The sequence below is a fragment of the Eurytemora carolleeae genome, unplaced genomic scaffold (assembly GCF_000591075.1).
Source record: "Eurytemora carolleeae unplaced genomic scaffold, Eaff_2.0 scaffold353, whole genome shotgun sequence".
Taxonomy (NCBI): Eukaryota; Metazoa; Arthropoda; class Copepoda; order Calanoida; family Temoridae; genus Eurytemora; species Eurytemora carolleeae.
Genome location: NW_019396252.1, coordinates 247500 through 260306, shown reverse-complemented (window position 1 = coordinate 260306; position 12807 = coordinate 247500). Strand labels below are relative to the sequence as shown.

General features: G+C 32.3%; 3 protein-coding genes across 3 annotated transcripts in view; 1 reads left to right on the top strand and 2 right to left on the bottom strand.

Moving 5' to 3' along the window:
• Nucleotides 1-663, top strand: part of LOC111699404 (3-hydroxyisobutyrate dehydrogenase, mitochondrial) — an 11803-nt gene extending 11140 nt beyond the window's left edge. Inside the window, exons 14-15 of the mRNA XM_023470078.1 lie at nucleotides 194-250; nucleotides 461-663. Coding sequence (XP_023325846.1) covers nucleotides 194-250; nucleotides 461-511 — 108 coding nt within the window. The 3' untranslated portion in view covers nucleotides 512-663. The remainder of the gene's footprint in view (nucleotides 1-193; nucleotides 251-460) is intronic.
• A 107-nt stretch (nucleotides 664-770) lies between these two features.
• LOC111699405 (BTB/POZ domain-containing protein 3) lies at nucleotides 771-4402 on the bottom strand (the record flags this gene model as incomplete). The annotated part of the gene is given in 5 exon segments (XM_023470079.1): nucleotides 771-2014; nucleotides 2600-2757; nucleotides 3140-3258; nucleotides 3803-4088; nucleotides 4299-4402. Coding segments are annotated over 5 exon segments (927 nt in total), but the record flags the coding sequence as incomplete, so codon positions are not given.
• A 1048-nt stretch (nucleotides 4403-5450) lies between these two features.
• On the bottom strand, nucleotides 5451-12731 carry LOC111699412 (uncharacterized; the record flags this gene model as incomplete). Its single annotated transcript, XM_023470086.1, is given in 11 exon segments — nucleotides 5451-5504; nucleotides 5906-5975; nucleotides 6459-6541; nucleotides 6853-6909; nucleotides 7505-7596; nucleotides 8543-8590; nucleotides 9243-9333; nucleotides 9911-9950; nucleotides 10168-10437; nucleotides 11284-11378; nucleotides 12413-12731. Coding segments are annotated over 11 exon segments (1051 nt in total), but the record flags the coding sequence as incomplete, so codon positions are not given.
• Between the last annotated feature and the right edge of the window lie 76 nt (nucleotides 12732-12807).

The following is a 12807-nucleotide window of genomic DNA, read 5'->3' as shown; positions in this document are numbered from 1 at the left end:
CTTCGCGCCTGCACGCTTCCCCACATCACGAGTTTATGTTCTGAAGTGCTATCCAATCCAAAAGTTAAAATCAGAATTGAACATCATATATATCTATATTTTCTTTATAATCTTTTTTTAACTACATATAAACACATTAGAAATGTACAACATATACAGCAATACTAGATTTACAATAATAATATCTTAATAGGCGCCTGGCTTTGAAAATTGGACATATTCAGTAGAAAATGTGGACGGAGCTTTACATGTAAGTTTATGAAAAAAAATTCAAGATTCGAAAAAATTGAAAAAATTGAGAATTGAAATACAAAAATGATCAAGTTTTAATTAAATATTCGCTTTCCCTTTAAAATCAAAGAAATTATTACACGGTTAAAATTTTTTTTGATACTTAGAAAATAAAGAAAATGATTTATCAATGAATTTAAAGGATAAAATGATTAAATAAATATTTTAGGTGAGACATGAAGGAATTGAACTCCCTGCTAAGAAACAAAAGAAAGAATAAATATTGAACTCGCAAAAAAGAGACAGCGCTTGAAACTTGACAAATATCTTAGTTAGATGATGCAGCTTGTCTTTTTTATATCTTTGGTAGAATATCATTCAATGTACTATTTGTATTAAAGCTCATTCGCCAATAAAATTTGCATTAAGAAAGGTCAATTACTTTATGACGTTTTAAAGGAAAACCAACCAATCACAGAGCAGCAAACATAATCCTGCTCTCTTATTGGTTAATTGTTTAACAACTGACTGCTATTTGCTAAGAACTTTGAAGTTTAAATTTTGTGATTGGAACCCCACCCCAATCTTTTTTTCGGAGCAAAAGTAAATTATCATATTCATTCTTTACCAAATCTTAATATATTTGCTAAATGTGAAAAGAAAGTTTTTCAGAACGACGTAATTTCTCAACTTGGAGAACGTTTTCAGTTGAAAATTAATCATTACATATTTTTTATTTTTTTCCCTTACTTAAATTTTGATCTTTGAAATGCCATATATCCCTGAAGAAGAAAAACTAGGTGAATTCCAAGCGTTATGACAAATTATTTAATCACATATGTTTACATTTAAACCGGTTTACAACAACAAATATATAAATATATCAAGATAAACAATAACAAAAAGATTGCAAATTTGTGCCAATATTATGAAAAATTTTCGTAATTTTTTGTAAATTTAATCATGATCAATGCAGGGCTGAAAAACAGTCCATGAACTGTTTTTTTAAAGAAAAGAGTTTTGGGGATTGGGAACAACATGGCAAAGGTTGATAGGCCTATATTAAAAAGGAGTGTACAATCAGTACATTGTTGTTTTTTCATTGTTTTGACTTGATTCGAATATACGGACTAGTTGAATATAATGACAAGTCAATTAAAAACTAGTCGAATAGATAGAATAGTTGCATATAAGGCTAGTCGAATATATAAACTAGTAAAATATGTAGACTAGTCGAATAAATTAACTAGTCAAATATATAAACAAGTCGAATATATGAATTAGTACAAATATAAATATCGACTAGTCGAATATATAGACTATCCGAATATATAGACTAGTCGAATATATATACAAGTCAAATATGTAAACTAGTCGAATATTAAGACAAGTCGAATAAATAGACCAGGCAGAAATACAGGCTAGTCGAATATTTAGACTGGTCGAATATATTTACTAGCTACATATGTAGACTGGTCGAATATATTTACTAGCTACATATATAGACTATTCGAATATATATTCTAGTCGAAAATACATGCAAGACAAAGGAAAACCTTCTCTACGGCAGTAAACCTTCTCTCTCCAATATCTCTACAGGTTGGTTTAACCTGCAGCTGGTTCTTCTGCTTAATAGTGAACCAGGCTCTGTTCCTGTCCCTCCATCTACGGGGGGTGGAGAGCACGCCCCTGATCCCGTCCAACTGGGGTGGAAGCCACGCCCCCGGTCGTATTAGACAAAAGAGTAGACTCTGTTCTTCTTGTGTGCTCAGAAGTCCAGTGCCTAAAAACGATTAGTATTATACAAAGCTGGTGTTAAAAATGTCGTTCAAATTCCAGAGAAGTCTTTTTTTGCATTTATATTAGTTTGATGTTCGACACTCGCTTAAAAACAATGAAAGAGCTTCGGGTCAAAAAATATTGTGAACAAATAGAATTAAAAATTTAACACTTGAACTTTGTTAACGCTCAAGAGTGTTGAATGTATGAATAGCCCCACAAAAAAAAATTTAAGTATCACTTTTGATCATTCAAAATGAAATAAATAAACACAAAACAGTTTGAAAGCTAGGAAATGGAAATTATTAGCAATGTAATGCATTTGTGATGTATTTCTTATATTAAAAATAGTTTAACAGAAGCTTGAAAATCAAGTGAAATGGGTCTACAGAAGCTGTGTGTCATGATCATTTGAAATAAAAACTTTAGTATAAAAGTCGTCTTCCTATTACACAATTTTACGGGCTCAGTGTATATGCTTCTAAGTGTTTGAGACTTTTTTATCAACGTCAAGAAAATGTCAATGTTTTGGGGATTTTACTTGCGCGCAAGTCCGCGCAACGGAATTCCGATTGGAAATCTTAGTTACCTGCTACACCGCGCTTGAACTCCTGCGCGGACATGGTGAGGAACCTGATGAGGTAGGTCGTATCTCCGAGAACCTGGGCGCGCGTATACCCAGACCTTCGCGCCTGCACGCTTCCCCATCTTTCAACTGCGCGCGCTATTTCTATTTCAGACTGAATTCTAAAAATGATAATGATGATAATGGTAATAATGGTGATAATGGTGATAATGATGATAATGATGATATTGGTGATAATGATGATAATGGTGATAATGGTGATAATGGTGATAAGGATGATAATGGTGATAATGGTAATAATGGTAATAATGGTGATATTGGTGATAATTATGATAATGGTGATAATGGTGATAAGGATGATAATTATGATAATGATGATAATGATGATAATGATGATAATGATGAAAATGATGATAATGATGATAACGATGATAATGATGATAAGGATGATAATGATGATAAGGATGATAAGGATGATAAGGATGATAAGGATGATAAGGATGATAAGGATGATAAGGATAATGAGGATGATAATGATGATACCTAAGACTAGATCTTGAAAGGAGAAGGACTAGGAGGTCCCTACTGAGGTCCTCGACCTCCTCACTCTCGAGGATTCTGCTAGCGGACCGGTCAAAGGTTGTCAGACACACAGCGAACACCTGGGACAGACACAACTTAGTTTATCTTCAAATAAATCAAAAATAATATCAGAATATTATATCATATATATTTTGCAGATTTTTTTAATTAAAAGAAAACTACGAAAATTCCATTGTTCACTCTAAGAGTGTATTTCAAATACAAAATGAATGATTTAATTTTTATTCAACAAAATTTGAAGAATGATGGTACTAAGTTGTATTTGGCTCCGGGACTACAAATTGTACTGGAAGAAAATTACTTAGATTGAATTTAGATTCTTAGTATGCATATCATAATCATTTAAAACCTACAGGGTTAGCCACAAAGGATAACATTGTAAAGACGACCTGAAACTTATAAAAGAAGACGTTTCCAAGGTTAATTTAAGTCTTCTGCCTTGAATATTGTTTTTTAATGGCTTATTTAATAACATGGCAACAAAATAAACAGTTAAGAGTCGCCTGCAAAAATCCTAAATATAAGAAATAGTTGATAGACAATATAAATTCTTTACAGTCGAATCTGAAGTCTCATCCTTTGTGGGTATCCCTGTAGAGTTACCTTTTCATATAGATCATGCTGCTGAGGAGGGAGAGAAGGGGGTGGGGGAGAAGGAGGAGAAGGAGAAGGAGAAGAAGGTTCACAAGCCTGTAAGGATGGGGCAGGGGGCAAAGACGGAGCTGATGGTAGTCCTGGAGGTCTGTAGTAGAGAAGAATTGTCTGTAGGACTTGAAGGACGGTGTCCTCGTTTACATTACATAATATATACTGAAGGACAGGCTCCAAGATCTCGGGAACCATGTACTTGTGGGACAAGTAGAGGACGGATAGGGCAGTAGGAACAGATCTAGACAATAATACAAATTTTTATAAAAAAAAATATTTCCTTGTAGTATTATCCTAAATAGAAAAAAAACTAAAACTTCTTAAAAAATGACTACTAAGGGAATAGTCTGTATCCTACCTAAGTACTAATCGTGTAATCTGTATCCTACCTAAGTACTAATCGTGTATTCTGTATCCTATCTAAGTACTAATCGTGTATTCTGTATCCTACCTAAGTACTAATCGCGAATCCTGTATCCATGTAATAAAACAGGCGAACCCTCTACTATCGGTATCCTCTATTCTCACAAATTGGTCGGATTCTCTCATTGGGCCCTGAACAAATATAGAATAACAATGATAACAATTATAACAATTATTAAAATAATAACAATAATAACAATAATAACAATAATAACAATAAAAAAATAATAACAATAATAACAATAATAACAAAAATAACAATAATAACAATATGGACTTTAAAAACCTTAAAAACAATAAGAACAATAAGAACAAAAAGGACAATATGAACAATAAAAACAACAAGAACAACAAAAACAAAAAGAACAAGAGTAACAAGAGCAACCAGAGCAACACGAGCAACAAGAACAACAAGAACAACAAGACCGACAAGAACAACAAGAACTACAAGAACAACAAGAACAACAAGAACAACAGGAACATCTAGAAAAGCAAGAACAACAAGAACAACAAGAACAACAAGAACAACAAGAAAAACAAGAACAACAAGAACAACAAGAACAACAAGAACAACAAGAACAACAAGAAAAACAAGAGCAACAAGAACAACAAGAACAACAAGAACAACAAGAACAATAAGAAAAACAAGAGCAACAAGAACAACAAGAACAACAAGAACAACAAAAACAACAAGAACAGCAAGAACAACAAAAAAGATTATGAACTGCATAACAAAAGGATTATATAAACAACAAAACCAACAAGAACAAAATTAATAACAAAACAAGAAGAAAAAAATGAATAAAAAGAACAGGAACCATTTTAATGAACAGCAAGACAAGGTTGAACCATATATTAAGTCAGAACTGGCGGATAAGTAAAGTGCTTTAATGTGCGTGCGGTTCATCTACTTCTTTTATTCAATAAATCTGAGGCCAAATTTAAAGAATTTGACCGGCGGCTTAAATTAAAGCCGCAGCTGAAATATGGTTGCTTTCACTTAAAATTGTATTCAATGTTTCAATATTTTAGCCGGCGCTTAATTTAAACCGGGTTTTGGCGGATTTAAACCGCGACGATCAAATTCTTTAAATTCCATCTTAGGTATAACAAGCACAAAAAAACAAGAAAAAACAGAATTAGCACAAGAAAACAGGAGAAAAATAGATTGAAACAAAACCTTGAATTGGAACCTTTAGCTTCCATTCTCGTTCAATACCAATGGGCAGTTCGCCTGGGAACAAAATATAAATGAAAAAATAAAAATGTAAATTTATGAAATTTAGTAGAACTTTGGTATGTAATTTAATTTAGCCACCGGGGGTGCTGGGGGAGTGTTATTTATGAATTAGAACAAATCTGCAAGACCTAAGGTCCGATTTAATGTATAGCAGTGCATCTTGCATAATATAACTTGACTAGGTAAAGATAGTTTAACTACTTGGCTTGTCTGTACTTTAAAACATTATTGTAACTATAGCCGTTCTAATTCTTCCTATTCAATTATGTTCGACCTCGCATTTTGAAAAATCAAGAAACATCGTAAGAAGAAACATGTATCTATAGAAAATTATTATTATTTATCCATTTTTTAAACATTTAAAGAAAATTATTTTTATTTATTAATTTTTGTACCTTGAAAATCCGCAAGATCTGCAACTGCTTCATCACTTATGATATCTGTATTGTATGCTAGTATCCTGACCTAGAGATGAAGGCGTTCGGTATTTTTTTCATTTCGTGATCGTTTATTGTTCATGAACGAACTTTTTTGTTTGTTTGTTTGAATCGTTAAAAAAATTGATTCAGTTCGTTCTCCAAATTATCGTTAATTTTCCATATATTTCGTTGGTTTTCTCACTTTCTTTCAGTAAAATCGCTTGTTCAATAAAATTATTCTTCCAGTACAAAAAACGACCGTTTTTTAAAAGTTTCTTCTGAAAAATCGTTCGTTCATTAAAAAACGATCGTTTTATCAAAATATTTCGGAAAATTTGGTCGCTTAGTTTTACTATTTTTTCGTCAGATTTTAAAAACTATCGTTTTTTGTATTTCTCCAAGTTGAGTCCTTCGATCTCTTTTTTAACGACACCATAGTTCACGAAAATTATTGTTCGTTCTCAAAAATGTTGTTCGTTCTCAAAAATGTTGTTTGTTCACAAAAAAAAATGCCCATCTCTATACTGACCTCCTTATAACCTCGTGATGTGACGTCAGGGTCAAACTTGTTAAACCAATCACAGGGTTGAGAGAATATATATTGTCCTGCCCCTGTATACATCTTAGGAATTTAACTTTCAGAAAACAACTTAACTCTTTGCACAAACTTTAACTTTGCAACCCAATGGTATATAACCCTTACATTTTTTCAAACTATTTGATATAGCAGTATTCATAATTTAAAATATCAAAGGTTTACGACATTCTGTTGTAAAGATCGTTTAGTCGATAATGAATATGCTCGTTGCTTGCTAAAATTTAATACTTATTGCTGCTTTTGTAAATGTAAAATTTAATCAATTATCTTTTTTTTAGTGGTTTGACACGAAGTTGTGACTGAAGAAAGAATTGTTATTCCTTCCCATTTGTATCGTTATTCCAGCTGGAGGGCTGGGGCCATACAATATTTAGTTCACCGGCTGAAATATTAAATTGTTGTAAATAGAATATGATTATTTGAAATATGTTCATTTTATTCTTTTTTAACAGTTATTTTTTGTTCTGTTTATTGCATGTTAATAACACATAGAAAGAAGAAAACACCACCATATAGATTTAGCCTTATAATAAAGAGTCTTATCATTTTTTAAGACGGGGTCGACATAGAAGAGTCGCAACGCATTGGGCTTTGATTTTACCGCGCTAACTCACTTATACTTTTGTGTGGCCCTATTCATGTACATTTTAGCACTATACCACACTTCAATCAGAACTCATCTTGTTAAAGAAGAACAAACATGTTACAAGGTAACAAAGTCGTAACGATAGTTTGGCATTTTAACCTTCTCCTTCCTGTCTAGTTTACATTGACTAATGGAGATTATTGGAGAGTGTGACAAACATCAGACATCGCACTTTATAAATATGATCCTGGTTCCCTGAACCTAGAAAACCCCCGGGGTACTCAAGGGTTCCCTCAAAATTCAGCCAATTCGGTCCAGCCGTTTGGCAAACTATAGCCAATATGTATACATACAAATTTATATGGTCAAAGAGCTTTATTATATAGATTACCTAATGTTTGAGTCTTGTTTGATGAGAAGTAGCAGAATTTATGACGAGGATCTTTTTTAGACTCACCATACACACAACACATAGGATAATATCTAAAACATTTGAGCCAGGTCGCTCAACTACCTACCGCCGGTTTAAACAAATCTTGAATCTCCGATTTAAAGCTAAAGATTTATGATGATCTGAATTGGTGATTAAGGATTTAAACCGGCGATATGTGGGTTCAGCGACCTTTTTATTTCATGAGACTTGGTCCCAGAGCTGCCAAATACAAGAATGAACAACTTCATGTTGAAAGATTTAAAAAAAAACATATTTTTTAAAAATTTAAACTACACTATTAATAAATGCAATTTAAATCTTTGTATGTGTGAACATAGAAAATATTTTAAAGGAAAATCTAGTTTAAAACCTAACAATTTACAACAAAAAATATTACTGAAAAAAAGAGTTCTCGGCGAAAAATGTTATTTTGGCTTATTCTTCTTTTACGTTAATTTTCACACTTACCTTTCCTGAGTACTGAACCAGTGTTTAAACATCAACATATTCACTTACCTTTCCTGAGTACTGAACCAGTGTTTAAACATCAACATATTCACTTACCTTTCCTGGGTACTGAACCAGTGTTTAAACATCAACATATTCACTTACCTGTCCTGGGTACTGAACCAGTGTTTAAACATCATCATATTCACTTACCTTTCCTGGGTACTGAACCGGTGTTTAAACATCATCATATTCACTTACCTTTCCTGGGTACTGAACCTGTGTTTAAACATCAACATATTCACTTACCTTTCCTGAGTACTGAACCAGTGTTTAAACATCAACATATTCACTTACCTTTCCTGGGTAATGAACCAGTGTTTAAACAGTAACATATTCACTTACCTTTCCTGGGTACTGAACCGGTGTTTAAACATCAACATATTCACTTACCTTTCCTGGGTACTGAACCTGTGTTTAAACATCAACATATTCACTTACCTGTCCTGGGTACTGAACCGGTGTTTAAACATCATCATATTCACTTACCTTTCCTGGGTACTGAACCAGTGTTTAAACATCAACATATACCGAATTCTAAAAAGAATTACAAATATCTAAAAATAATAATGAAAAAGTTTATAAAGTAAACGAACTGAATTAAAAATTAATGCTGATAAGGTTTAGGCAAGAAAGTTAGCATAGTAATTTTAGGTTGCTTTCGTGTTCGGCCAATTTTGCAAATACAACAGAAATATCATTAAAACAAAAGTCATGAATGTTCATAAAAAATTCCTCATAATAATAAATGAGTCATGTACATCAAGTATGTTTAATAGGGTATTCACAACGGTAGGCCTTATCCTTTTTTCTGAAAATTGATTTATTTTAATTGTGGTTATTCTGTAAATGTTTTAATGAAGGAATTGCCCAAATTACAAAACACAAATATTGTTACTATTAAAAGGGTGCTATTGTAAATCTTTGAAATAGGAAGACGACATTTAGACTCAAATTTTGACTTTAAATAGTCCAAAGAACATAAAAAACAACACATCAATTTTGCAGTGTAAACAAACGACCCATTTCATTTAATAAGTTAATTAATTATTTGCTTTGTAACAGCATCTAATACAATCACTTATTGCTTTAATGTCGTCTTTCTATTCCACGGTTTTCTGGTTCTCATTCTGTACTAAATTCTATTTCGTAAACATTTCTCTGATTTGAGAATTTTTGATTAACTTACTTGATAGGATTAAAGGGTATCCTCCAGGTACATTTTATACCAGTCCAATTCTCAGATATACAGATCAAATCCTCAATAGGTTCGGCTCCAACTTTAACATAATTTTTTAGCATTGATAAAATTGATTTTAGAAGCATAATAAACTGAATTAGGGTTTCTAGTGGAAGGAAAAAATCGTTGCGCGTAATTTTTTTGTTTCGTTGTAAATTCCGCATTTTTGCGCAGTTCATACGTAAAAAAAACTCACAAGTTTTCGAATTTTGCGCAGAATTCCGTGATATTCTGTTTTGCGCAAAACTGCAGAATTTTTGCGGAATGAGTTTGATGCAAATTCCGTTCAAAAAATATTGCACAAAAAAATGCTAAAAAAAATGCTCATTTTGCGAGGGAAAATTTGACACAAATTCCGTGCATTTTGAGGCAGGAAAGAGTTAGCGTAAGGGAAGGATCAATAAGAAATGATTAATATTTATTGTTATCAAACTTCTAATGCTGGATGGTAACAGACATTTTCACAAAGTATAACAAAAATGTAAGGCTAGGTAGATTTAAATGTTGCTGTGGATACTTAATAGAATACAAAGTTTAACTACAGATCCATGCAACTTACAAAATGATTAATCCTGAGAACCGATTCTAAAATTTATTAATAATATAAAAATACTTACATCCAACATAGATAGTTTGTGTACACACAGTTAGTTTCTCCTAAAATCTAATTTGTTGCTAAAAATGTAATTTTGTTATTTTAACAAACAAAACTCACAGAAATTAAAAAATAGAGCTGTTCACACAAAAGTAATATAAAAACATGAAAATAAAACCAATAGGGTCGGGCTTTAACCCTCTCCCCCCTTCTCTCTCCCCTCCCTCCCCTCCTCATTTTTTTTGCGTTAAGATTTTTTTTTTTGCAACAAAGTTATTCCTTGTCATTTGGATTGTTTGATTCGCTAGTACTGATTAAACCAGCTTCGGTGGTTAAACTGGCTGAGCTTGTAACACTAGTTGAACTGATTCCACCTGTTGAGTTCGTTGTATTTACCAAGATAAAACACGTGACTTTAAACTGGTCTGCTTCACTGGGATGAAATGTGGAGAGGATTGATGAGTTGTTTATCACAGTGGAGGGTAGCCTCGAGGTTGTATTGGTGTAGAAGGTTGTCATCTCAAACATTAGATCTCTAGCGCTGTACCCCTAAATATAGAGAGGAAATACATTTTTAATTGTCTTGGGCATTGAACTATTCCATAAACTAAAAAGTTCTAATCCTTTTATCTTTGCAACCGGATAGTGTAAACCTTTGAAATTTTAAACTTCAAATTCATAGCTTGTAATATACAAGGTACTAATGTAGGTAAAGTTATTTCAGAGGTGTACGCATTTTTTGTACTGCAGTATACTCTCTTTGAGCGGAAAAGTAAACACAAGACGGATACCACAGCCTGACACGGAATCCATTTTCACGACAATAATCTATGAAATATTCTGGTCATAGGAAACTGTTATGTGAATTATCAAAATTAAATCCTTTAATCCTCCTCGGATACTAAACGAACACTGATGCAGCTATTCATGTTTACAAATTCCGCCCAGAGAGAACTGGTTTCAATATGTACGCAGAGTATACACAACCGCAATTAACTTTCCTTGCATTAGTACCTTGGTAATATCTAAGGTTTAAGACATTGGATCGCAAAGATAGGGTTTAGACATGCAAAGACTGAATTTGAGAGACTTCATTGAACCGCGTAGACATGTAGATTAGTGTTATAAGTGGCGCCCAATTGAGGAGTTGTACTACAGGGTGTCCCACAAAATATGACAGTAGGAAGACGACATGAAGGTCGTCTTTGATCTCTCATATATTTATTTATATTTATATTTTCGAAATTCATTTGTCATGTCAACCAAATTTACATGAATAATTCTTCAAACAGGAATTCAATAATTTTCAAGTTTTAAAATAAAACACAAATTGTCGAAATCTGAACAAAATATAATTATAATGTTTATTGATATTGTTAGATCAATCATCAATACCTGTTTATACAGTTGATGATGTATATTAATGTGACAGGTAAGGTTGACCGGATCGGAGTTTTTATACAGCTCATGTTCACCTCGAGGAAGTGAAACTAAAAAAATATGAAAAAAGTTAACTGTGTTTTAAATTTATAACTATAGCTTAGGCCACCATATTTGCTTAAAACACCCAGATTTCCTTAAAAAGTCAACCCACTCAACAAAGAACTTTTAAACAACGCTAAACAATTCAGCTGGGTTTTATACCACCAAGACATATAAACATAGATTATACATAAAAACACTTATTGGGCTGCTGCTAGTGTCTAGTTCAAAGTAACAAATAATATAATCTTAATACAGGAAAGGCACCTTTCAATCCATTTCTTTTTCTATGCGAAAATAATAAAAATATGATATCTTAAAATCTGCTTACATTAGAACGCTAAAACTTCTTAACTTTTTCAATTTCATATTTTTTATGTATATTGTTGGATGGAAGCCAGTTAAACGGAGCGGGTCAGTGTTTCAAAAAATCAGATATTATTAATAACGCTTTTTATTAATTAAGCGACAAGGCTAAAATTTATATTTGAAAAGACCTAGAAAAAAAATTGTATAGACATGTGTCACGTGTTAATTTTTGGGCTCGGGCTTAGAACATGTATCATTCTCCCTTATCTGAACTCTAAGGGAAAAATCTATAGAAGACAAATGTAGCACAATCCGAATAGGGTTAATCAATTTGTTCTAATCCCATTTTTTTCTCTTGTGATTTTTTTCAGAAAAGAGGGTTTTTCTTTTGTGTTTTGGGAACAAAGAGACAAATTAATACCCTGTTTACCATAATTTTTTTGTAATAACAATTTCTTAGAGAGTGTCCCAGTAATCATTAAATTACGGCTTTCATATTGTCTTTGATGAGTAGAGTGCAAGTAACTTTTTATAATGGTAGTAATGTAGTAACACTTATGGTTTTTGAATATTGTGAATGCATGGCCTGACATTTTTGTGCTTTAACAATTGTTGCAAAAATTTACATTTTAGGTAAAAAGCAATTAATTACCTCATCTAAAGAAAAACAAACTAAAAATTTTTAATTTCTCCATATTGAAAAATTCCTCCATTTCTCCATATTGAAAAATACCTCCTATTGATGACATTCCTTCAATACAAGTGTAATCCATACTGTCCACTTGTAAACCATTGATCAGTAAAAGAAATAAAATCCACAATTGTTGATTTGATCTGATCAATTTTATATTAATTGATCTTAAGATTGAGCTTAACAGCCCCATTTGTACAGTAGTTGTAACTTTCACAACATTTTATAATTTATCACATTTTTCATTTAGGTTTAATAATTTTACAGTTTATTAAATGTGCTCTTGCATATTGATAGATTGTGGTGTACTGAGCAGAGCAGATCATGTGAGATTAGACGCCGCCAGATGTGAATGATCTGTTTATTGAAAGTATGATAGGTTTGTAACTAGGAAACCAAGAGTTGAAATATTGAATTGACGGAGGGGGGGGGGGGGG